The 26,011-nt window shown below is 49.4% G+C and overlaps 1 protein-coding gene across 2 annotated transcripts in view; it reads left to right on the forward strand.

Moving 5' to 3' along the window:
• Window positions 1–2,121: 2,121 nt before the first annotated feature.
• Window positions 2,122–26,011, forward strand: part of atp2c1 (ATPase secretory pathway Ca2+ transporting 1) — a 30,031-nt gene continuing 6,141 nt past the window's right edge. The window contains exons 1-24 of one of the 2 annotated variants that reach the window (XM_036135608.1): window positions 2,122–2,237; window positions 9,334–9,438; window positions 13,866–13,982; window positions 18,337–18,426; window positions 18,509–18,544; window positions 18,970–19,031; window positions 19,387–19,495; window positions 19,583–19,738; window positions 19,812–19,880; window positions 21,663–21,738; window positions 21,814–21,880; window positions 21,954–22,078; window positions 22,151–22,248; window positions 22,319–22,414; window positions 22,557–22,646; window positions 23,071–23,175; window positions 23,247–23,403; window positions 23,477–23,647; window positions 24,474–24,571; window positions 24,653–24,703; window positions 24,831–24,997; window positions 25,208–25,276; window positions 25,362–25,478; window positions 25,807–25,954. In XM_036135608.1, coding sequence (XP_035991501.1) covers window positions 2,214–2,237; window positions 9,334–9,438; window positions 13,866–13,982; window positions 18,337–18,426; window positions 18,509–18,544; window positions 18,970–19,031; window positions 19,387–19,495; window positions 19,583–19,738; window positions 19,812–19,880; window positions 21,663–21,738; window positions 21,814–21,880; window positions 21,954–22,078; window positions 22,151–22,248; window positions 22,319–22,414; window positions 22,557–22,646; window positions 23,071–23,175; window positions 23,247–23,403; window positions 23,477–23,647; window positions 24,474–24,571; window positions 24,653–24,703; window positions 24,831–24,997; window positions 25,208–25,276; window positions 25,362–25,478; window positions 25,807–25,954 — 2,403 coding nt within the window. In that variant the 5' untranslated portion in view covers window positions 2,122–2,213. Of the gene's footprint in view, window positions 2,238–5,900; window positions 6,065–9,333; window positions 9,439–13,865; window positions 13,983–18,336; window positions 18,427–18,508; window positions 18,545–18,969; window positions 19,032–19,386; window positions 19,496–19,582; window positions 19,739–19,811; window positions 19,881–21,662; window positions 21,739–21,813; window positions 21,881–21,953; window positions 22,079–22,150; window positions 22,249–22,318; window positions 22,415–22,556; window positions 22,647–23,070; window positions 23,176–23,246; window positions 23,404–23,476; window positions 23,648–24,473; window positions 24,572–24,652; window positions 24,704–24,830; window positions 24,998–25,207; window positions 25,277–25,361; window positions 25,479–25,806; window positions 25,955–26,011 lie in introns of those variants that run through there. The other variant, XM_036135607.1, reaches the window with a different exon arrangement.

A 26,011-nucleotide genomic window follows, 5' to 3' on the forward strand; every position in this document is an offset into this window, starting at 1 on the left:
ATAGTGACAAAAATGAGATCCTCCTTGTAGGAATCAAATCTGTAATTTCCAACGTTTACAGATTCTCTCTCATTTGATGGCTCCACAGTCTCCCTTTCATAAGAGTCTGGGTGTCATCCTCGATAGCACTCTATCCTTTACCTCTTACAATAACACACCCGCTCTGAATAGTTTAATTTACAGAATATTAATCACCGTCGTCTGTCTCTTTCCACTCACTCTGCATCACCTTTTGTCCATAGCCTTTCTCTGAATCTCTCTCCCTCCAGACATCAGAACCACAGAATCTACAGTCCATACTATCTGTGATTACTGGTTCACTGTAACCTTTGTTTGTTGTTTTATCTTTATTGTTCTGTACTGGGCCCTTGGGTGTTCTGAAATGTATTATTATTATTATTATTATTATTATTATTATTATTATTATTATTATTGGGGAAATTCACATGCAGCAGCAAAGTGAAGGCAATTTTAATTCACAGAAAAAACACTGTCATGCATGGGGTGGGACACATTGTCCAAGAGGGACATTATTGTGTCTCCAACCACCTGCCCAGGGCTGAGGGAACATCCTGGATGGTGTCACCAGAGTCAAAAAAGTTCTTCAGGAGCTCCTCTCAATCTTCTCAGCTGGTGGAGTCTCCTGTGAATGTTCATCAGTATTGGGGCTTCAGTCCTTAGTTCTCAAACATTGAGCTGAAGGTGATTCCACTAAACCATTACCACAAGTCCCCTATCTGAATATGGTGGAGTCTTGACGTTTTTACTTTGGTAGGCCTGGTGCTTTTATTTTGAAGGACTCCTTTGAACATGGTGCATTCTGTGCAGTTTTATTTTGGTAATCCTGGTGCTTTTATTTTTGAAGGACTCCTCTGAACACGGTGGACTCAAGACGTTTTTGTTTTAGTGATTGTGGGGCTTTTATTGTGAAGGGCTCCTCTGAACATGGTGGACTCAGGACAGTTTTATTTGAGTAATTGTGGGGCTTTTATTTTGAAGGACTCATCTGAACATGGTGGACTCAAGACGTTTTTGTTTTAGCAATTGTGGGGCTTTTATTGTGAAGGGCTCCTCTGAACATGATTGACTCAGGACAGTTTTATTTTAGTAATTGTGGGGCTTTTATTGTGAAGGGCTTTATGAACATGGTGGACTCATGACAGTTTTATTTTAGTAATTGTGGGGCTTTTATTGTGAAGGGCTCTATGAACATGGTGGATTCATGACAGTTTTATTGTAGTAATTGTGGGGCTTTTATTGTGAAGGGCTCCTCTGAACATGATTGACTCAGGAAAGTTTTATTTTAGTAATTGTGGGGCTTTTATTGTGAAGGGCTCTATGAACATGGTGGACTCAGGACAGTTTTATTTTAGTAATTGTGGGGCTTTTATTGTGAAGGCCTCTCTGAACATGGTGGACTCAGGACAGTTTTATTTTAGTAATTGTGGGGCTTTTATTGTGAAGGGCTCCTCTGAATATGGTGGACTCAGGACAGTTTTATTTTAGTAATTGTGGGGCTTTTATTGTGAAGGGCTCCTCTGAATATGGTGGACTCAGGACAGTTTTATTTTAGTAAGTGTGGGACTTTTATTGTGAAGGCCTCTCTGAACATGGTGGACTCAGGACAGTTTTATTTTAGTAATTGTGGGGCTTTTATTCTGAAGGGCTCCTCTGAACATGGTGGACTCAGGACCGTTTTATTTTAGTAATTGTGGGCCTTTTATTTTGAAGGGCTCCTCTGAACATGGTGGACTCAGGACAGTTTTATTTTAGTAATTGTGGGGCTTTTATTGTGAAGGGCTCTATGAACATGGTGGATTCATGACAGTTTTATTTTAGTAATTGTGGGGCTTTTATTGTGAAGGGCTCTATGAACATGGTGGACTCATGACAGTTTTATTTTAGTAATTGTGGGGCTTTTATTGTGAAGGGCTCCTCTGAATATGGTGGACTCAGGACAGTTTTATTTTAGTAATTGTGGGGCTTTTATTGTGAAGGGCTCCTCTGAACATGGTGGACTCAGGACAGTTTTATTTTAGCAATTGTGGGGCTTTTATTGTGAAGGGCTCCTCTGAACATGGTGGACTCAGGACAGTTTTATTTTAGTAAGTGTGGGGCTTTTATTCTGAAGGGCCCCCTCCCTTCCACTGTAGCTAACATGGTGGACTCTGTCCTCTCCCACACAATCTCTCTGCGGTGGGGTTTCACGGAAGATGCTGAAGAAACGGGAGCGGTTGGTAAGTTCGCCACATTTTACTGTAGTATTCAAAACGAAGCCCGGTTTCGGAACCGATGGTAGAAGTTCGGCCTTTAGCGGGGGAAGCTCCGGCGGCGGCGCGGACTTTCGGGAGTTTGTATCCCGGAGTGAAGGCGCTGCTCCCGGCTGTTAGCCGCTGCTGTCAGCAGAAAGCAGCCCAGTGGCGGGGAACCGAGCTTCCGGGTCTCTGACTCGACCCGGAGGGGTGGTTCCGTGATGTTCTCGTCGGTTCGGTTGTTTGTTCTGGTTCTGACTCGTTCTACTGGGTTTGTGACAGTTTCCTGGAGGAGGATGTAGCTAACGAGCTAGCCGATGCTAACAGGAACCGCTGCCCGTTAAGGTGCTGCAGGTGGTCCCTGGTTCCCCTGGTTCCTCTCTGGTTCTGGTTCCACTGATGGTTTTCTTCTGGTCTCACTCTGGTACCCTTCAGTCCCGGTACCGGCCCCCCTCAGGTGTCCCTGTGGGTCCAGTAGTTTGCTGACAGCCTGAGTAAATATATGAATAATATCTGATGACAGCAGGCTGTGTTTTCCTCCCAGGCAGGCGCCGCCATCCCTCAGAGGACTCATCCGCACGGTTCTGGTTCTACTGGGTCTGGTTCTACTGGGTTCTGTAGCTACATGGTTCTGGTTCTACTGGGTTCTGTAGCTACATGGTTCTGGTTTTACTGGGTTCTGTAGCTACATGGTTCTGGTTCTACTGGGTCTGGTTCTACTGGGTCTGGTTCTACTGGGTTCTGGTTCTACAGTGTTCTGGTTCTCCAGGGTTCTGTAGTTACAGGGTTCTGGTTCTACTGGGTTCTGTAGCTACATGGTTCTGGTTCTACACGGTTCTGGTTCTCCAGGGTTCTGTAGCTACAGGGTTCTGGTTCTACACGGTTCTGGTTCTCCAGGGTTCTGTAGTTACAGGGTTCTGGTTCTACACGGTTCTGGTTCTACTGGGTTCTGTAGCTACAGGGTTCTGGTTCTACATGGTTCTCCAGGGTTCTGTAGCTACATGGTTCTGGTTCTACTGGGTCTGGTTCTACTGGGTCTGGTTCTACATGGTTCTGGTTCTCCAGGGTTCTGTTTGGGTCGGGCCACCTCAGGTGTTTCCACTCATTAACGGACTCTTTGGAGCCCAGAACCGCTCTCTGTTACTCGTGTTCTCTGACAGCTGCCCGTCTGGATCAGCGCCGATCGGTACCGTCATCACAGCACAGCGATCCAGTCCGGTTCTGTTGGTATCAGAAAAGCCCGCTCCGCGCCTCAGACAGCAGCAGAACCGGGCTGTGGCGTCAGAACTCTGAGGTTTCTCTCATTAGATTAAAGATGAGCGGAAGCGTGTAAACCGAGCCGGGCCTGATGGACCAGAATCCCACTGAGACCGGGCCGGGATGTGTCGATCAGCCGTAAACATCGTTTCTAGGAACCGGCCCGGTTCTGTTGCTGCATGCGCTCAGAAAGAGGTTCTGTTGGGTCGGGGCCGGCGCTGTCTGAACACCCAGCTGTGATGTTTACCCAGACGGGCCAGAATGTGGACTCAGCAGCCGCCGACCACACAGGGTTCTGAAAGCTGGAACCGGTTCTGGAAAAGGTCCGGCAGTCCCACAGAGAAGGTCGTCTGGGACCGGGCTCGTGGTTCTGACAGAGGTCACATTGTGTGGGTTTGGATCAGGCCCGGTCGGGGTGGTACCGTGGTTCACTGTCTGTCTATAATCGGATCCGGTTCTGGAAAATGCGCCTGAGGTGAGAAATGCTGAGTCGGCGCTGTGTGAATAAACCGAGCTGAACCAGGGTTCTGTTGGGAGGTTCTGGTCACAAACAGAACCAAAGCAGGAACGGTCCAGAACCTCGTCTGCTCCTGACATCTGGACCCAGACACCGGACCCTCCTGGCACCGTCAGCTTTGGTTCTGATTGAGGCGGGTCAAAGGCTGCTGCCCTCTGATTGGCCGCTGCTCTCCTTGGCTCCGCCTCCAGCTCGGTTGGTACCTCTGATTGGTTGTTAAACCCGATTCGGTACCGGCTGAGCAAAGGCCCGGGTAGGTTTCCGTCCCATCAGTGCTGGCCAGCCTCCCTCCATAAACCCGCAGCGACGGTTCCGGGTCGGTCAGAAGGTTCTGCCTCGGTACCAGGCTTGGTTCTGGGCTAGATGCAGAAACTGGACCCAGAATCTAGACAACCGGGACGAACCGGGCCTCAGCAAGCAGATGTTCTTCCTCATATCTTCACCTTGAAGGTTCTGGCCCGCCGTAGCGAGGAGCTCAGATGGTGGTTCTGGTGGTTCTGGTCCTAGAACCTCTGTGTCTTGTAGCCTGGCTGGCGTTTAAAGCTCCTGGAGGACCTGGAGTGAGCGGTACCAGAACAGTTCTGGGACGCTGCTGCTCAGGAGGCCTACAGCTTCATCACCTTTATCCTCAGGGTTCCTCCTGGGGAGCAGGACCACCACTGAAGGTTCTGCGGGCCGTCGGTACCGGGTCACGCTGTAAAGCCGGGACAGTTAGCTTAGCCGCCCTGCAGAGGAGGTCCTCATGGTTCTGATCAGAGCAGAACCCTCTGGAGAACGTCCAGGGACCTCTGATCCAGAACCGAGCCCAGAGGTCCGTTCACAGCCAGGAGGGAGGAAGCCCCATGTTCTCCTCGGAGGAGGCCCAGAGGCTCCTGGGATGGACCATCGTGGACCAGATGGACCGGTTCTCCAGATGTTGGAATCCTCTGGTTGGATTTGTTCTCCTGCAGAACGTGGAGAACCTCTGCAGGTTCTGTTGTTCTCCAGGTTTGTTTTAGCGGACTTTGCTCCTGCTGGGAGCGAGAAGATGGCTGAGCAGTTAATCATTGTCAGACATCATGGCCTCCTTCTCCTCTTCCTCCTCCTCTTCTTCCTCCTCCTCTTCCTCCTCCTCCTCTTCCTCCTCTTCCTCCTCCTCCTCTTCCTCTTCCTCTTCCTCCTCCAATCAGGTGCCTCCGGGTCTAAGATTAGAACGCCGGTTCCTCCGGGAACGTCAGGCTTGTTCAAGGAGAAGCTGGAGGACGACCTACTTTACCTCAGGGTGGAGAGCCTCAGAGAGAATGATGGGAAGAGCTGCCGGGCCCTCAGAACCTCAGAACCGGACCCTCAGAACCTCAGAACCGGGACCCTCAGAACCGGGACCCTCAGAACCTCAGAACCGGGACCCTCAGAACCGGACCCTCAGAACCTCAGAACCGGGACCCTCAGAACCTCAGAACCGGACCCTCAGAACCTCAGAACCGGGACCCTCAGAACCGGACTCTCAGAACCTCAGAACCTCAGAACCGGGGCAGGTGGAGGGTCAGGTACAGCAGCAGCTGACCGAGCAGCTCTGCTGAAATCCTGCTTCCTGTTTGAGAACAAAGAGCTTCTGTCTGATGGCCTGACGGGTCCGGTTCTGCTCGGCGGCTTCAGAACCAGAACATCCGTCTGAGGTGGCCCGGAAGAGTCAGCAGCTTCGTGCTGGTGGAGGAAGTTCTGGAGGTGGAACCGGATCTGAGCTGGATTCAGAACTTCGGCTGAGTTCTTGGGAGCTGCTTCCTGCAGAACCGGATTATCCGGGTCTGTAACCCGACCCGGTCCTGTGACGGAGCGTGGGGGGGGCGTGTCTCACTTTACCTATTCTACCTGTGGAGTCATCCTCAGGTGAGACGCTGCCTCACATCCACGCTCACCGTCCTCCTGCCGGGTTCTCCTGCCGGGTTCTCCTGCTGGTTCTGCCTCCGGTTCTGCCTCCGGTTCCGACATGTTCAGGTTCCCCTTTCCGTCCCTCTGGCAGCAGAAGGAGAATCGGGTCATAATGCTGGAGCCGCAGCAGGTGAGTCCGGACGGTCCTCTGGGTCAGAACCGGTTCCTGTGCAGGTGGATCAGAACTCCGTCAGAGAAAAGCGGCGCTGAAGAAGTTAGTCGGACGTCACTAAGCGGACCTGAGCTGGACCCGTGTTCTCCGTGTGGAACCTGGTTCTGCAGCAGGAACCAGTTCTGCTCAGAACCGCCTGGCCAAAACGGGTCATCATCACCGTGTCCTGTTCAGATTCAGTGCTGCTGGGTTTGCAGAACCTTTAGGTTCTGACCCGTAAGCCTTCAGGACAGAACCGGCTTGTGTCGGTTCCTGTTGACCCGTTACGAGCTCGGTTCTGTCTCTGCCAAGAACCAGGAACCGGTACAACCAGAAAGCTCGGTTCAGTGTTTAACCGGGTCGCAGTCAAACAAAGGACCCAAACGTTTCATGTAACACGGCCGTGTTCTGACTGTAAGACCGCGGTGCCGACCCGGTATTCACTGACCCGGTATTCACTGACCCGGTATTCACTGACCCGGTATTCACCGACCCGGTATTCACCGACCCAGGAACCCAGAAGTGACGTAGGAACGGCACCGAGGGTTCTAAACATGCCGCTGGCAGCCGGTGCCGTTTTCACCGCAGCTAGTTTAGAAAAAGCATTTCCTTTGGTTCTGGTTCTGCCACATGAGCCTGCAGTGGGACTGGGTTCGGTTCTGGTTCTGCTGGGTTCAGTTCTGGTTCTGCTGGGTTCAGTTCTGGTTCCGTTGGAGCAGAATAACTGCTGATGATGCTTCACGTTGGCCGTGTTGTCATGACTGGATCAGAACGTTTCCAGGTTCTGGTTGTTTTCAGACCGGTCCTCCAGAACTCCTCCAGAACTCCTCCAGAACTCCACCTGGAGGCGCAGGTTGACGTCTGTCCTCAGAGACATGAGTGACATCCTCAGAATGTGAACTTTGACCCAGGCGTGTCGCTCCTAGGAACACTCTGACCCTCCAGGAGACTCAGAGCTGACAAACCGGCTCTTTCTGCCTCTCCTGGCTTTGCATGTCAGAGGCTGCAGTCAAATGAGGCTGACGGCCGACCCGCTGGGGGGGGGGGGGAGGAGGAGGTGGAGGAGGAGGAGGTGCTGCACGTCCTCCTCCTCCTCCTGCTGCCAGCAGTCAGTCATTTATTCATTAATTTATTTATTTATTGAGTCATTCATTCAGTCGTTCATTCATTTGTTGAGTCAGTCAGGGATTGATTCGTTCATTGATTTATTCAGTCAGTCATTTATTTGTTCATTCAGTCGTTCATTGATTTGTTCCGTCATAGAATCGTTCATTTAGTCGTTCATTCAGTCAGTCTTTCATTGATTCAGTCGTTTTCTTCAGTCAGTCTTTCATTGATTCAGTCTTTTGTTCAGTCAGTCTTTCATTGATTCAGTCTTTTGTTCAGTCAGTCTTTAATTGATTCAGTCGTTCGTTCAGTCAGTCTTTAATTGATTCAGTCAGTGGTTCGTTCAGTCAGTCTTTTAATTGATTCAGTCAGTGGTTCGTTCAGTCAGTCTTTCATTGATTCAGTCGTTCAGTCAGTCTTTCATTGATTCAGTCGTTCTGTCAGTCTTTCATTGATTCAGTCGTTCAGTCAGTCTTTCATTGATTCAGTCGTTCAGTCAGTCTTTCATTGATTCAGTCGTTCAGTTCAGTCTTTTCATTGATTCAGTCGTTCAGTCAGTCTTTGTTTGATTCAGTCGTTCAGTCAGTCTTTCATTGATTCAGTCGTTCAGTCAGTCTTTCATTGATTCAGTCGTTCAGTCAGTCTTTCATTGATTCAGTCGTTCAGTCAGTCTTTCATTGATTCAGTCGTTCAGTCAGTCTTTCATTGATTCAGTCGTTCAGTCAGTCTTTCATTGATTCGGTCGTTTGTTCAGTCAGTCTTTCATTGATTCGGTCGTTCGTTCAGTCAGTCTTTCATTGATTCAGTCGTTCGTTCAGTCAGTCTTTCATTGATTCAGTCGTTTGTTCAGTCAGTCTCATTGATTCGTTCATTGCTTGAGTCGTTCATTCATTGATACATTGAGTCAGTCAGTCCTGGTTCTCCTGTATGTTTGTTTCTCTCAGGTTCAGACTAAAACCAGACGGTTTGTGTTTTTACTGGTGAATGTTTTTAGACGTTCTGCAGATCCTGCTGCTGTGAGTGAATCCATGAAGCGCTTTTAGTCGTGTAGTGGACAGTGGACCCAGCATTGAGCTGCAGCTGCCCTCCTGTCCTGAAGGGGGCGCCCCTGTGAGAGCTGTCCTTTAAAGGCTTTAGCGGCTGTTAATCAGCATCAATCCTCTCAGGGTCTGGTCCCAGCAGGTCTGTTCTGTCTCTGAGCGGAGGATCATCGCCTGCAGAACAGGAGAGGAGTGGGTTCTGCAGGACCAGGTGGGTTCACCTGGGTTCACCTGGGTTCACCTGAGTTCCTGCTGAACATGAACGCTCTCAGCTGCTGGCTGACGGCTCCCAATTAAATCCTGGATCAAGCTCCAAGTTCTTCTGCATTGGGGTGACAGTGAGACTCGTTCAGCCGCGGCGCTCCAATCTTTTACTTCCTGCTGTGTTCTTGTCCTGCTCGGTGTCTGAGGTTCTGGTCCCGTTTCTGCTAAGAACGCCGTTTTCTCCCACATTTTCTTCATTTTAAAGATTTTCTTTAAGCACGAGACTTTCTGAAGGACTGTGGGTTTTATTTGAGATCCAAGAGGAGCTGCATCTGGACCGTCCTACTGAGCTGTGGGCTTCAGGCGGGTTCTCTGGAGCTACTGGGACTGCTGGTACCAGGACCTGTTCTCTGCAGGGTGGCAGCAGGTTCCTTTGTGTTATTAGCAGTAAAGCGGTGAGTGTGGATGGTCCGGTCCGGCTGCTGGTTCCGTCGGTTCGTCTCATTTAGCCGATAGATGAGAATTAAAGGTGTTCTGTTGGGTGAGCCGTCAGCAGCCGGTGCCTGTGGTTCTGTTCTGACTGAATAAACGTTGAGTTCATGTGAGAAATACCAGCTGCATATCTCATGGCGCTGCTGTCCACATCAGTTCTCCTCAGAACCGCACCTTTTTGGCCCAGTTATTGGACAACATTGACTTACAGAACGTTTCCAGATAACAGTTCTGACCCAGTCTGATGTTGGCCCTTCATTTAGGCGTCTCTAACGAGTCTAACCCAGTAAAGTCTCAGCGCTGCTCTTCTGTTGCTCTGGAGGAAGCCGTCAGCAGAGTTTCACCTGCCGACTAGAACCTCTGGTGCTGGTTCTGCTCCAACATGTCTCCCTGTGTGTGTTGCAGCTTTCCCAGAACCAACCCTGCAGTGAAGATGAGACCATGGTCCCGGTACTAACGTCCAGAAAAGCCAGTGAACTCCCGGTTAACGAAGCAGCGTGCATCCTGCAGGTACGTAGCCAGAGGGACTCTGTGATTGGCTGAGAGCAACCAACACTTCCTGGTTCTGTTTACTAGCAGTGGCCATGGTAACAGTGTGCAGCAGAATTGCTTTTAATATATTAATCTTTTACGCATTTAGTTGTTTATTTCATAAATTATTAAAACATTTTGGTAATTAAAACCAAGTTGATTCATTCAGTGTTTTAATTTTTCACCTGTAAGAGTCATTAAGAACCAAATCATTCATTTAGAACCAAATCATTAATTTAGAACCAAATCATTAAGAACTGAATCATTAGTTCAGAACCGAATCATTAGTTCAGAACTGTTAATTCAGTACTGAGTAATTAAGAACTGAATCATTAATTAGAACAAAATCATTAATTTAGAGCCGAATCATTAATAACCAAATCATTACGAAATTAATCATTAGTTCAGAACTGAGTCATTACAGTGTTTCCCGCAGGAATTAGCTTATGCGAGGCGGACCGATTCGCGGAGCGGGGGGGGGGGGGGGGTGGACGACACGTTTTCGGCGGAGCGGGGGGGGATAAAACACGTTTTCCGCGGACCGAATCGCGGAACGGGGGGGGGGGGGGGGGGGGGGGGGTTGTGGACGACACGTTTTCGGCGGGGGGGGAGTTAAAACACGTTTTCCGCGGACATACTGGCGGAGCGGGGGTATCCATGTGTTTTTTCCCTGCCATTCACGCACGCGCAATACCAACAACAACAAACCGCGTGTTAACGGCACTTTTTTTTTTTTTTTTTTTTTTTTGGAATGTTGGCGTGGCGGTAGCGTGAGTTTGGCGTGGCGGCCGCCACGCCAAGATAGCGCTGCGGGAAACACTGCATTAGTTCAAAACCGAATGATTACTTCAGAACTGTTAGTTCAGAACTGAGTCATTAAGAACTGAATCATTAATTAGAAGAAAATCATTAATCAAGAACTGAATCGATAATTAAGATCTAAATCATTAAGAACCGAATCGTTTCTTGAACTGAGCTGCCTTCGGTTCCCATACGGGGCAGAGCTGCTCGTATTTGTGTCTGTAATCAGACACTGTTGTTATCTTCATTCCTAAACACTGTTTGGAGTTCGTCCTGTGTGATCCGGTACAGAACCGTGTGTACAGATCCGGTTTGCAGCGCTGATAATGACAGCTGGTGTTTGGGTGTCATCCTGCTGGGACACAAGATAAACTCTATTATCTCTATGGTCCTTCGTGGCATTGTTCACTGTTTGCTCTCTGGTGGAAGGTCAGCCGACTGCTGTCTTGGAACCGAGCCAGTGAAAGAACCACTCTGGACCAGTTCTCTGTAGAAAGAGTCAGAAACTACAGATCTGAAAGAAAAGCTGTGAGCCTCCATCTCCTAAAGGAGCTCCAACTGAGACAGAAAGCAGAATATCGTGGAGGATCTAAGGTGAACTGGAGGAAATCAGGGTTCCCCGTTGAAGGTTCTACAGAGGAAGATTACAGTGGTGTGAAAAAGTGTTTGCCCCCTTCCTTATTTCCTGTTCCTTTGCATGTTTGTCACACTTAAGTGTTTCGGAACATCAAACCAATTTAAACAATAGTCAAGAACAACACAAGTAAACACAAAATGCAATTTGTAAATGAAGGTGTTTATTATTAAAGGTGGAAAAAAATCCAAACCATCATGGCCCTGTGTGAAAAATTGCCCCCTAAACCTAATAACTGGGTTGGGCCACCCTTAGCAGCAACAACAATAACGTGCAATGAGGCTTTTACAGCGTCCTGGAGGAATTTTGGCCCACTTATCTTTGCAAAATTGTCCTAATTCAGTTACATTAGAGGGTTTTCGAGCATGAACAGCCTTTTTAAGCTCATACCACATCATCTCAATAGGATTCAGGTCAGGACTTTGGCTAGGCCACTCCAAAGTCTTCAGCCATTCAGTGGTGGACTTGCTGGTGTGTTTAGGATCATTGTCCTTCTGCAGAACCCAAGTTCGTTTCAGCTTTAGTACACGAACAGATGGTCGGACATTCTCCTTCAGGATCTCTTGGTAGACAGCAGAATTCAGAGTTCCTTTTATCACGGCAAGTCTTCCAGGTCCTGAAGCAGCAAAACAGCCCCAGACCATCACACTACCACCACCATATTTTACTGTTGGTATAATGTTCTTTTTCTGAAATGCAGTGTTCCTTCTACGCCAGATATACTTGGACGCACACCTTCCAAAGAGTTCCACATTTGTCTCATCGGTCCACAGAATGTTGTCCTAAATGTCTTGGGGATCATCAAGATGTGTTTTGGAGAAATTGAGACAAGCTTTGATGTTTTTTTTGCTCAGCTGTGGTTTTCTCCTTGGAACTCTGCCACGCAGGCCGTTTTTGCCCAGTCTTTTCCTGATGGTGGAGGCATTGATGGTGGAGGCATGAACGCTGACTTTAACTGAGGCAAGTGAGGCCTGCAGTTCTTTGGACGTTGTTGTGGGGTCTTTTGTGACCTCTTGGATGAGTCGTTGCTTCGCTCCTGGGGTAATTTTGGCCGGCCGGCCACTCCTGGGAAGGTTCACCACTGTTCCATGTCTTCGCCATTTGTGGATAATGGCTCTCACTGTGGTTTGCTGGTGTTTTATGAAATGTTTATTTCAGGATCGGGAGAATCAAACACTGTTTCTGTTAGAATATAAGGCCCACATTTATTATTCCCCACAGAACACAGCAACACAAACAGCAAGCACTTTGCACATGCAAAGTAGCAAGCACTTACAGCTGACAAGCTTTCAAACAGGCGTGTTGTTCCATCTCTTACCATGGTTAGGACTGGGAAGTCGGTCAGTCCGGTTAGAGAGCAATCTACGCGGCCGGGCGTCCATACAACCCACGGCTGACTTCAAGGACTAAAGGCGGTTCCCTCCTTTTTATACCAATAAACAAAGAATCAGATGGGAGCGAGAGTGGCCACTTCTCCCTCCCATCTGAGCTGTTCGTCCCGTTTCCAAAACAAAAAACGTTCCCAGCATCTCAGCAGTGTGTGAAGCAAAATAATATTGCAAACTCAGATAATAGCGCAAATATAAGCAAAATAAGGAATACAGAATCTTCTTTCCCACAACACATTGTCATAGGTTCTCAGTCTAGTGTTGCACCGATGCCATTTTTGGCACCGATACCCGATACCTGGCTGTGCAGTATCGGCCGATACCGATACCATCTGTTTGATATTGATGTGTGTGTATATATGAAGAACAGCATACTACTTGGATGTAAAATAATTGCCATCATGGCTTTGTCAAACTGCTACCTTTTGTAAAGCAGGGAAAAAAACTAATACAAAGTGAATCCAGTGTCGGGAGAGAGAAGGCTGCGTTCAAGTGACATACAAACATCAAAATGGTATCGGTGCCTGTTTGTTGGTACTCGCCGATACCGATACCACCATTTTAGTGCTGGATCAGAACCCCGGCCCATACTGTTATCGGTATCGGTGCAACACCCGTTCCCACCACAAGTTAAAAGAAGTTATAGCAAAATAACACATGTTGTTCTAAGTTTTATGTGAGCAACATAACAGGCACGAGCATATATGTTGCTCTTAGTTTAAAACTAACCAGTTTTTCCCAAAATACATAGTCTAAGAACAAAAATAATTCTTTAATATATCAGCTGGATTCCCAAAGCTTTGGAAATGGCTTTATAACCCTTTCCAGACTGATAGATCTCAATTATTTTCTTTCTCAATTGTTCCTGAATTTCTTTGGGTCTCGGCATGATGTGTAGCTTTTAAGGATCTTCTGGTGGACCTTACTGTGTCAAGCAGCTCCTATTTAAGTGATGCCCTGATTGTGAACAGGTGTGGCAATAATCAGGCCTGGGTGTGGCTAGAGAAATTAAACTCAGGTGTGGACAACCACAGTTGTAGTATGTTTTAACAATGGGGGCAATCGCTTTTTCACACAGGGCCATGATGGTTTGGATTTTTTTTCACTTTTAATAATAAACACCTTCATTTACAAATTGCATTTTGTGTTTACTTGTTGTCCTTGACTATTGTTTAAATTGGTTTGATGTTCCGAAACACTTAAGTGTGACAAACATGCAAAGGAACTACACCACTGTAGTTCCCGATCAGAGCTTTCCTTCTGGAGATGGAAATCAGTCACTGCAGCAGCGGTTATCAGGCAGTTCCTGGAGCAGCCAGCAGTCAGAGCAGTGAGTGGAGGTTTAAAACGCTTTTAATTAACGGCTCAGTCAAACAGAATCAGCGGTGCTGGGGCCGGGCGCTTGGCTGCGGCTCCTTCTGCCTGCCATGGAGGCGTCCGCCTCTACGTATGACCTGTTGACGGTACCAGAAACCGGTTCAGGTCCAGGTTGAAGTGGACCTCTGAGGGAGACGTGCAGCAGTGTCAGCGCTGCTCTGTGAAACATTAGAAGCTTCTGTAACCTGTAACGTCTCTGCCTGCAGGCTGACCTGCAGTCGGGGCTGAGCCAGGAGGAGGTGAGCCGCCGGAGGGTTTACCACGGCTGGAACGAGTTCGACATCAGCGAAGACGAGCCGCTATGGAGGAAGTACATGTCTCAGGTAATTTTCATCGATAATTAGCAAAGAATTCAACCAATGTTTCAAGTGCAGCTGTGAACCTTTTATGATGTTGCTTAGCAACCTATTTTTAGATAAAGAACGCTGAATTTAACCAAAACAGCAAGTTTTAAAAAGGAAACAAATGTGTTCCTGAACTGTTTGAAGGGGGCGGAGCTTGTTGTGATTGGCTGGGAGGGTGACTAGTATTAACCTACCTGGACTGAATGCTAGAGGAAGGAAAACTGATCTACTGAACTTTTTATGGACCTTTACTTTCTGTCGCTCCACACATCTGTGGATCGCTACATATTAATATTAAGTTACATATTGTTATATCAATATGTAACAATATATATATAGTTACATATTAATATATAGTTACATATTGTTAAATATTGATATATAGTTACATATTGTTAAATATTGATATATAGTTACATACAGTTACATATTGATATATAGTTACATACAGTTACATATTGATATATAATTACATATTGATATATAGTTACATATTGATATATAGTTACATACAGTTACATATTGATATATAGTTACATATTGATATACAGTTACATATTGATATATAGTTACATATTGATATATAGTTACATATTGATATACAGTTACATATTGATATACAGTTACATATTGATATATAGTTACATATTGATATATAGTTACATACAGTTACATATTGATATATAATTACTTATTGATATATAGTTACATATTGATATATAGTTACATACAGTTACATATTGATATATAGTTACATATTGTTACATATTGCTGTAGAACTAGCGTCCCTCTGAGCTGGAGGTGCGCTCCGTGTTCAGGGCTGAACGTTGTCGTCTCCAGGCACTCGCCGTTTTCCACTTCCTGTTTATTGACACGGAGCAGCGCTACATGACGAGGCTAACCCTTTATCCCAGCATTAACACGTCTTATTTACACATTTATGCTCGGCTCGGCGCTCCGTGTCTGATCACATGACCTGGCGCCGCCTCCTCCCTGCAGCTCAGCGCCCTGCAGGGAGGATCTGAGGAGAGGCGGAGGATTAGAGGCTGGAGCCAGCAGGAAGACACGGAGCCTCTTAGGTAACGCTGATGAAATCAGGACGGCTGCCTGAGGGGCTCTGCTGCTGATCCGGTTTTATCTAGGTGAGCTCTTAAAGGGGCCGTCCATGCAGACGTTCATCAGAACCTGACGTGAGCAGTTTGGGTTCTGATGGATGCAGTTTGGGTTCTGATGGATGCAGTCCTCTGTGCCGCAGTAGCTGCTTCAGCCTCCACATGGGGAACGTGTCTCCTGTGTGAGCAGCCTGGTGGTGTTTCAGCCAGCTGACAAGCAGTGTGCAGCTGTACCAGTTTGGAACCATTTCACATTTTAAGACCTTGGTACCAGAAACCGACCCAGACCTGGACCCGACACCGTTTCAGTCACCCTGAGGTCTGGACTTTGACTAGACCATTGCTACACCTTAATTCCCACATTAGGTGCAGCGTTTGGATCGTTGTTCTGTTGACCCGGTTTGGACAGATGGACTCACATCTGAGTGCAGAAAACCAGGACAGCAAGGAGCAGAACCGGCCCAGATCACCACCCCTCCACCACCGTGCTTCTCTCTTCCTCCCTGAAGGGTTTTAAATCGATGGTCTTAGAGGCGACTTCTTTAAGCTGTCAGTGTTTCTAACTCTGGTGTAACATTTTACACTTTTAGTTATGCAAGACGTTTAACATGTAATGTTTTGTAACTTCATTTGTTTTATTATTTTAAAAAAGAGACTAATAATCTCAGTGGTGACTTCGCTGGTTAAATAGATAAGTTCTGAACTTGGCTCGGTCCGTTATGGTCCAGCATGGTTCTGCTTTGTGGCGTTGAAGATGGAACCGGGTCATTTGGCGGGTGGAGCAGAAACGAGATCTGAGCTGTCTGGTTCAGAAACTGGGCTGGAGCTCAGCTCAGACCTGAGACAATGGCGTAAACCACACCTTAACGAGCGCTGGTCTCTGATTGGCTCCCTGAACGCAGCAGAAATCAGATAACGGCTCCAGCTGAGCAGAAACACGCCTCAACATCCTGATATGTGAGCAGCTGGACTGTTGGTTCTCCTGCTCTCTTTGTTTGCTTTTAGGCGACTGAAATCTAAAACCTGCAGCTCAGGTCGTCTCACTGGCTTCTTCCTCTGTTTTTCTGCTTAAAGCAGGGGTGAACAAACTTTTTACCACAGAGGACCAAAATTTACATCTATAGGAGGGCTGTGGACCAAATGCAATAATATAATAAACGAAATACACACAAAGTCCTTTTATTTTTTATAAAAGGACAACAACGTTGTTCAGGTTCAGACAACAATGGCGGCTCACAGCTTACCGTATTTTTCGGACTATTAGGCCCACTTAAAATCCTTAAATCTTCTCATAAATTTATGATCCACCTTATAAATGATTAAAGTTGTGCTTACTGACTGATTTTATGTGGTACAATACGTCAAAAATCTATTAAAAATGTGTAAATACAACTTTGGTTAGCAACAAAGCTCATCCACTCAGTGGATATTAGGAGCATTACGGTACCCGGTGTCACTACCTGAGGACCCCTGAGCTGTCTACAGACTGCCTGACTGTAATGTCTAAATTAGAGCGTTCATGTCAGGCAGCCTGGAGTACGAGCTAGCAGCAATAAACCTATTAAGTTAATTCAATATAAAGTTTCTGTTATAACCAGGGCAGTGTAGTCCAGCTACTCTGTCCTCCCACAGAGACGATACAGAGCTGTGGACGTGGAGGAGAGATGTTACACACCTGGGTGTGTCGGTGTTCTTTAAAAGAGCATGGCGCTATATCCAAGATGGCGGCTGTTGTCCTGCGTCGTCTCCTCAGCGCCACGGCTTGGTTTCACTGTGAGGCGTAAAGATGGCGGCGGTTTATCAGGCCCTCCTCCTGGAAACCCATCTGCCAGAGTCAGGTTCCCGTTCCTGCTGAGACGTGCAGAACTCTGTGAGCCAGTGACATCCGTTTGTTCCCAGAATGACACTGAAACCCAGTGAGCTGCGTCTGGAGGCTGGAGGCTGCTCCATGTCACCTCCACCTCAGGCTCCTGGGAAGAAAGGCTGCTCAGGCTTAAAGCTACAAGGAACTAGAACTGATATTTTCACATGAATAACTCCACACGTGTCAGTTGAGGCGCTCGCTGCAAACTTAATCGCTTAATTAACTCGTAAACGTTGTTACCACCGTTAATCTACCGGACAGGCCATCACATGACTACAGCGTGACTCAGTCAGCCTCAGGATACACAGAACCGCTTCTTTGTAAAGGAAATAAACTTTATAAGTAGAATGACACACTGCTTTGACACTTTAACTTCAGTCTGCTGCAGTGCAAAGGCTCATGGGACATTTCATACACTGATAAAATAGAGATATTTGTAGATGTGTGGGAAAACTAAATGTGTGTCTGAATCTGGTCTAAATGTTGCTTTTATGTGGACTTTAATCTTGAGTAATATTTCAAATGTGACGTTAGCGCCATGAAGTGCATATATATCCACTACGGCACATGTTGAGGTTTAACGTGAAGGTGGGAATGAATCCCTGTGGATGCTGCAGGTATGACGCCTCTGGACATGAACTTCTAACATAGCATATTTATGGGGCCCATGCGGGCCCCGTGGGGCCCCGCTTCAGGCAGCCCTGGCTTAAAGGCCTATTTATGTTCAGCAATCAGACGTCAGAGTCCAACATGGCCGACCAGAGGAGTTCCTGCTAGTGCTGAGGGACACAGGAAGGAGCCGATGGATCAGAGCTTCCTGTGCTCTAACGAGGCTCTGGTCTAACGAGGTTCTGGTCTAACGAGGCTCTGGTCTAACGAGGTTCTGGTCTAACGAGGTTCTGGTCTAACGAGGCTCTGGTCTAACGAGGTTCTGGTCTAACGAGGTTCTGGTCTGTGGTGACGCAGCTGAAAGGAGAAGTTCTGGACTTAATTTTCTGTCTGTGGTTCTGCCAGACTCTGGGTCCGGCCCGATTAGAGCTGCTGGTTCTCTACGGCTGCAGGGATCATGTTGAGCCTCTGGAAAGCAGGTTGTGGGAAAACTTTCCCCCGTTTAGGATTAAAATCTGGCTTTCTAGGAATAAAAACCTGACTGAAGTGACCCCGGGCCTCTGACCCGGCTCTGGACCCGGCTCTGGACCCGGCTCTGGGCCCGGTCGCTCCGGGCAGCCTAGCGTGAGAAGCCTGAGCTGCACAGACCTGTTTGAGCCCCACCCTGGTGCCTTTGAGCAACATCTAAGTGGTTGTGGTTCCTGCGGCTCTTTCAGCTCTTTAATCCTCCGTCTTTGTTCCTCCGCAGTTCAAAGATCCTCTCATCCTGCTGCTGCTCGCCTCGGCTGTCATCAGCGTCATCATGCACCAGTTCGATGACGCCATCAGCATCACCGTGGTACGTAGAGCAGCGGGGGGGGGGGAACCTGGTCCTGCCGGTCTCTATGGGAACGTCATTGTTGTTTCTCTTTCTCTGACAGGCCATCATCATCGTGGTGACGGTCGCCTTCGTGCAGGTATGTCCCTCTGGGCGTGTCTGAACTGAGACACAACGTTCCCGGCCTGCAGGCGTTCTGACCTAGAATTATAGAAATTATTAGACAGAAGCGTCACAATGTATGAATAAAAGGAACTTAGAACTTAGAGACAATCACAGTCCCACTTTAGATGTTTCACTCATGTTCATTCAGCTGAAGTCGGCCCGGTTCTGTTCTGGAGAACCGCTGCAGCAGATATTAGCTCCAACGTCTCGCTTCCTTTTATGGAATTAAACTAAATAAATCTGATAAAGAATAACAGCAGAACCAGTGAGTCCAGAGAGAACGGAGCCAGAACTCCAGAACCTGCTGGAGGCGGTTCTGTCCACAGGCAGGAGCAGTTCCTGGTTCTGGAAGCAGGTTCTGTTGATCTGGACCGCTGTTCTCATCCTGTTCTCCTGCAGGAGTACCGCTCAGAGAAGTCTCTGGAGGAGCTGGGGAAGCTGATGCCTCCAGAATGTCACTGGTGAGACCTCCTCCTCTTCCTCCTCCTCTTCCTCCTCCTCTTCCTCCTCCTCTTCCTCCTCCTCCTCTTCCTCCTCTTTCTCCTCTTCCTCTTCCTCCCCCCTCTTCCTCCTCCTCTTCCTCCTCCTCTTCCTCCCCCTCTTCCTCCTCCTCCCCTCCTCCTCCTCTTCCTCTTCCTCCCCCCTCTTCCTCCTCCTCTTCCTCCTCCTCTTCCTTCTCCTCCTCCTCTTCTTCCTCCTCTTCCTTCTCCTCTTCCTCCTCCTCTTCCTTCTCCTCCTCCTCCTTCTCCCTCCTCCTCCTCCTCCCCCCCCCCCCCCCTTCAGAAATTAGAACCTGAGCTTCTGTCTGGACCTCAGCATCCGGGACGGACACCTGGAGCACCTCCTGGCCCGGGAGCTGGTTCCTGGGGACACGGTGTGCCTGTCGGTGGGGGAGCGGGTCCCTGCGGACCTCCGCCTGGTCGAGGTAAGGCCCCCCCCCCCCCCCCCCCCCCCAGGTTCTGCCACGTAGCTGACCTGGCGGCTCAGGTAACGGCGCTCTGTGCTCCTCCAGGCCAGCGACCTCTCCATCGATGAGTCCAGTCTGACGGGGGAGACCCACCCCAGCACCAAGACCACCGCCCCCCAGCCGGCCTCCTCCAACGGAGACATCTCCTCCCGCAGCAACGTGGCCTTCATGGGAACGCTGGTCCGCTGCGGCAAAGCCAAGGTCTGCGTCACGGCCGGTTCTGTGGAGAGCCCGGCTCAGAGCTGGTTCTGACCCGCATCCTTCTGCTCCTCAGGGCATCGTCATAGGAACCGGAGAGAACTCAGAGTTTGGGGAGGTGTTTAAGATGATGCAGGCCGAGGAGGTGAGTTCCCCTGGAGGTCAGTCGGACCGCAGGAGCAGAACCACAGAACCGGGCTCAATGTCGACACATTTCTCCCTAAAGAGGAAAGTCAGCTTTGGAGTTTCTGGGTTTGATTGGTGCTGCAGGTCCAGGTTCTGATCCTGTGGGTCAGAACCTGCAGACTCTGGGTAACTGGACTCCAGGCGGGTTTCAGGTCGGTTCTGTTCAGGTCAGCCTCCCCCAGACGGGCCGCTGAAAGAGACGCAGCCGTTAAATATGAAACCTTTTAGAAAACTTTCCAGAAATTCTGGGTCTCTGAGGCCCGGGTTCTGACCCAAGATGGCCGCCATGCGTAGAAACAGGAAGCTGCTGCTGTGGTGCAGAAAACATGAGGATCGCTGGATGTAACAGTTCAGCTTTAGTCTCCAGATCAGCTGATCTCCATCCTGCAGGTGAAGGTTTGGGTTTACCTGCCGCGTCTTCAGGTGAGGAAGAGGAGGAGAAGGAGCAGCGCTCCTGTCTCAGTTACCTCCCGGCGCTGAAAGAAGACGAGTCAGATCAGTGGAGCTCAGTTCAAGACGAGTCCAGCCTGGAGGTTTAAAAGCTAAAAGTTGTTTTTACACAGAGAAACAGGAAATAGTTCTGACTGCTTCCTGTTTACACTCACAAACAGGAAGTAGTTCTGACTGCTTCCTGTTTACACAGACAAACAGGAAGTAGTTCTGACTGCCTTCTGTTTACACAGACAAACAGGAAGTAGTTCTGACTGCCTTCTGTTTACACAGACAAACAGGAAGTAGTTCTGACTGCTTCCTGTTTACACGGACAAACAGGAAGTAGTTCTGACTGCTTCCTGTTTGTCTGCGTAAACAGGAAGTAGTTCTGACTGCTTCCTGTTTACATGGACAAAAAGGAAGTAGTTCTGACTGCTTCCTGTTTACACGGACAAACAGGAAGTAGTTCTGACTGCCTTCTGTTTACACAGACAAACAGGAAGTAGTTCTGACTGCTTCCTGTTTACACGGACAAACAGGAAGTCGTTCTGACTGCTTCCTGTTTGTCTGCGTAAACAGGAAGTAGTTCTGACTGCTTCCTGTTTACATGGACAAAAAGGAAGTAGTTCTGACTGCTTCCTGTTTACACGGACAAACAGGAAGTAGTTCTGACTGCCTTCTGTTTACACAGACAAACAGGAAGTAGTTCTGACTGCTTCCTGTTTACACGGACAAACAGGAAGTAGTTCTGACTGCTTCTTGTTTACACAGACAAACAGGAAGTAGTTCTGACTGCTTCCTGTTTACACGGACAAACAGGAAGTCGTTCTGACTGCTTCCTGTTTGTCTGCGTAAACAGGAAGTAGTTCTGACTGCTTCCTGTTTACATGGACAAAAAGGAAGTAGTTCTGACTGCTTCCTGTTTACACTCACAAACAGGAAGTAGTTCTGACTGCTTCCTGTTTACACGGACAAACAGGAAGTAGTTCTGACTGCTTCCTGTTTACACGGACAAACAGGAAGTAGTTCTGATTGCTTCCTGTTTACACGGACAAACAGGAAGTAGTTCTGACTGCTTCCTGTTTACACAGAAACAGGAAGCAGTCAGAACTACTTCCTGTTTACACGGACAAACAGGAAGTAGTTCTGACTGCTTCCTGCAGGAGCAGCTGGGTAACCAGGAGCAGGGAGAACATCTGGTCTGTAGGTGCAGAACCAGCGGTTCCTGTGGTTGAATATAGACTGCATGTATGAATATATATAGAAAGTGTTGCTGCCTCGCCTCCTAAACGACGCCTCCCTGTTTCAGGCTCCTAAGACTCCTCTGCAGAAGAGCATGGACCTGCTGGGGAAGCAGCTGTCGCTCTACTCCTTCGGCATCATCGGTGAGAAGCTGCGCAGAGCTGCGCTCCTCCTCGCCGTCTTCAGGGGGCGCTAACGGCGGTCTGTCTGTGTTTCAGGCGTCATCATGCTGGTGGGCTGGCTGCAGGGCAAGAGGATCCTGGACATGTTCACCATCGGCGTCAGGTAGCTTCACCTTCACGGCCGGCTCTTCTGGCCCAGAAGCTGCAGAGTTTGACTCGCTGCCGCTCTCCTGCAGCTTGGCGGTGGCCGCCATCCCAGAGGGCCTCCCCATCGTGGTGACGGTGACGCTGGCGCTGGGCGTGATGCGCATGGTGAAGAAGAGGGCCATCGTGAAGAAGCTGCCCATCGTGGAGACTCTGGGTAGGTAGCGAGGACGCCGCCGGGCTCCTGGGGGGGGGGCGGCCGTGTAACGTTCTCCTGTGGTTCCGTCAGGCTGCTGCAACGTGATCTGCTCAGACAAGACGGGAACGCTGACCAAGAACGAGATGACGGTGACGCAGGTGTTCACGTCAGACGGGCTCCACGCCGAGGTCTGGACCGAGGCAGGCACAGCATGCCAAGGTGTGCAGCTCCGTGTTTTACCTGGGCGTTGTCTTACAGGTGACAGGCGTGGGCTACAACGGGGTGGGAGAGGTGTTGCTGGATGGAGAGATGGTCCACGGTTTCTCCTGCCCGTCCATCAGTAAAGTCGTGGAGGTGAGTGGATGAGTGAACCGGGCCGGATGAACCGGGCCGCCTGGACCGGGCCGAATGGACCGGGCCGCCTGGACCGCCTCAGGAAGTTAAAGACGTTTTAATGAGGCTGAAGGTCGGAGGACTGACGATGTGTCGTTGCCAGGTGGGCTGTGTGTGCAACGACTCGGTGATCAGGAACCAGAACCTGCTGGGTCGACCCACAGAGGGAGCGCTCATCGCCCTGGCCATGAAGGTAAGCCCTGCAGCACGACTCCAGAACCATCAGGTTCTGCTCAGAACCACCATCGTTCATAGTCCATCCAGAACCGCTTCCTTTCATCTCAGACGGGTTCTGGTGCTTTAACGTTGGGAGAGCCGGGTCGCCACTGGACCCACCGTTATGCTGGGCCCGGTCAGAACCCACTTACTGGAGTCCAGCTGGTGCTGCCCAGTGTGGTCTGATGGGCTCGCCCGGGTCGGATGATCACCAGGTCAGAACCGTGGACCAGTGACGGCCTCCTCTCTTAAACCGGGTTTTTCTGTTGCCTCGGTGCCGTTCTGTTCTGACGGTACCGTTCTGCTCTGACCGTTCTGTTCTGACGGTGCCGTTCTGTTCTGACGGTGCCGTTCTGTTCTGACGGTACCGTTCTGTTCTGACGGTTCTGCTCTCCCCTCAGATGGGCCTGGAGGGCGTGCAGAAGGAGTACGTCCGTCTGGAGGAGCAGCCCTTCACCTCGGAGCAGAAGTGGATGGCTGTGCGCTGCGTTCACCGCACGCAGCAGGTATGGACCCGTCCGGACCCGGTTCCGGCGCCTGCCATGGCCCGGTTTAACCCGTGTTCTGCCCGTCCCAGGACAAGACGGGGGTTTACTTCGTGAAGGGGGCCTACGAGCAGGTGATCCGGTTCTGCAGCTCCTACAACAGCAGAGGGTCTGCGCTGCCTCTGAACCACCAGCAGAGGGAGCTCTACCAGCAGCAGATCAGCTACATGGGCTCCTCCGGGCTCAGAGGTAACCGTCGGTACCGGTTCTGGCAGCTTCTGGGTCCTCTGCCCGCTCATGTCTCTGTGCTCCTGCCTCTCAGTGCTGGGCTTCGCCTCGGGGTCTCAGATGGGAAGCCTGACCTTCCTGGGTCTGGTGGGAATCATCGATCCTCCCAGAGAAGGAGTGAAGGAGGCCGTCGCCACGCTCATCAACTCTGGCGTCGCCATCAAGATGATCACCGGGGACTCCCAGGAGACGGCCGTGTCTATAGGTCAGCCGCCGCGCCGCTTTATTCCCGTTGGTCAGGTCTGGAGAGGAACAGCGAACCTTTCTGTTGTCTTTCCTCATCAGACCTTTAATTATGAACCTTTGTTTATAGCTACAAGTTAAACTCCTCCCAGCCAGTAGGCGGCGCACTCACTCGCCCGCTCTCGTTCCGGTCAGGTTGCCAGGTCTGGTAGCATTAGCATAATGGCTAGCATTAGCATTACCCTCCCAGAAAGCCGATGTTCTGCTTCTTCTGGCTCCACCTTAGTGTGTTAAACGTGGAGAAGAAGCCGTTACTCAGCGCTTCACAGCAACAACCGTCCCACATGACTTCAACCTGCTTTCCTATTGGTGCAGAATCCTTCCACGTCCACGTTGGCATAGTAGAGAGCAAATAAATATGCCAGAAGTAAATATTTACAGATTTTGGACCCTTAAAACAATTATTTATATGCTATATATTTCTGAGTGAAATTAATACGTTGATTCTGCTCCACTCCAGATGTTTTGTTTCTGGAAAATGAATCGTTTTGATGAAAAAGTATCTCTGACATTTAAAAATAGTTTAGACATGAAATGTTCTGGATCGTCCGTCTCTGCTGCAGCGAGCCAAGCAGCACCAGAACCTTCAGGATCCACTAAAAGTCTCTCCCAGCGTAGTTCCCGGTCCCTGATCCGTCTTCTTCTGTGGTTTTATCCGGACTTTGGCTGCTTTGTGTGTGTGCGGCCGTTTTAGACGAGGCAGTAAATGATTGACAGATCAGGGAGCTGCTCAGCACGAGCTGGACCGGCACCGGTTCTGCTTCCATGACAGCTCTGTGTCTTCACAGCGAGCCGACTGGGTCTCTACTCCAAGGGCTGCCAGTGTCTGTCAGGAGAGGAGGTGGACCATCTGGACCTGCAGGAGCTCTCCAACGTGGTTTCCACGGTGAGAACACGCCCTCTGCCGGGCTTGGTGTCGGCTGGCTGAAAGGTTCTGCTCCAGTAAAACGGGCCGTTCTCTCCACAGATCGCCGTGTTCTACCGGGCCAGTCCCCGACACAAGCTGAAGATCGTCAAGGTCAGCATGAGCCGCTTTGTCTCTAACGCAGGAAATGAATCACAGAATGAGGAGATATTCTGCAAACCGGACCCAGCTAAAGATAGATTAGTGAGGAAATGATCCTGAACGTCTCACTCCTCTGCAGTCGCTGCAGAACCTCGGCGCCGTGGTGGCCATGACGGGCGACGGCGTGAACGACGCCGTGGCCCTGAAGGCGGCTGACATCGGCGTGGCGATGGGCCAGACGGGCACCGACGTCTGCAAGGAGGCGGCGGACATGATCCTGGTGGATGACGACTTCCAGACCATCATGTGAGTCCCGCGCTGGGGGGGGGGGGGGCAGTCAGCCTGATGCATGCTGGGAAGTCTGGAGCCCACAGGGCCGCAGTCAGTCTGTTTTGTTGCAGGATTTCTGTGGAAATGTGAAGATATAGTTTTGTTGTCCTGCATAGTCCTTCAGTTTGCAGGAACAGATGCATGCTGGGATGTCTTCCCTTCAAATTAAAAGCCTTTTCCCGGCAGGTCGGCCATCGAGGAAGGAAAAGGGATTTACAACAACATCAAGAACTTTGTCCGCTTCCAGCTGAGCACGTGAGTCACACTTTCCGCTCGTTTTGGGTCTGAACTCCAGATTTATCTGACGCCGCGCTCGCCGTCTCCCCCTGCTGGTCTCCAGGAGCATCGCAGCGCTGACGCTCATCTCTTTGGCTACGCTGATGAACTTCCCGAACCCTCTGAACGCCATGCAGATCCTGTGGATCAACATCATCATGGACGGCCCGCCTGCACAGAGGTACAGGAGCATCATGGGAAATGGAGTCTGTTTTTCTAACTCTTTCACTGATTTCTGTTTTTTTTTAACTAGTCTGGAAATAAGTTGTTTTAATTTCATGTGTATTAAATGTATCTATTTTAAATAATTTTAGTGTGAAGTTGTCTTTAAACCATTTGGTCCATTTCTTTGTTTAAAATCTGTTCACATTTATTATATTTAGTTTAAATGAATTGCAATATTTTAAGGAAAACTGACTGGCTCTGATTAAATGAACCAAACTGCTGCTGAAGGTTTATTGGTCCAGGTCTGCAGGTCGCTGACCTCAGGAAACTCTTTCTGTCGGCAGTTTGGGGGTGGAGCCTGTGGACCGTGATGTCATCAGGAAGCCTCCTCGTAACGTGAAGGACAGCATCCTCACCCGCGGCCTGCTGGTTAAAGTTCTGGTGTCGGCGTTCATCATCGTCTGTGGGACGCTGTTTGTCTTCTGGAGGGAGGTGCGCCGCCTTCCTGCTTCCTGCTTCCATGAAATCTTGAATCTGATTGGTTCCCCG

The sequence above is a fragment of the Fundulus heteroclitus genome, chromosome 3 (genome assembly GCF_011125445.2).
Source record: "Fundulus heteroclitus isolate FHET01 chromosome 3, MU-UCD_Fhet_4.1, whole genome shotgun sequence".
NCBI lineage: Eukaryota > Metazoa > Chordata > Actinopteri > Cyprinodontiformes > Fundulidae > Fundulus > Fundulus heteroclitus.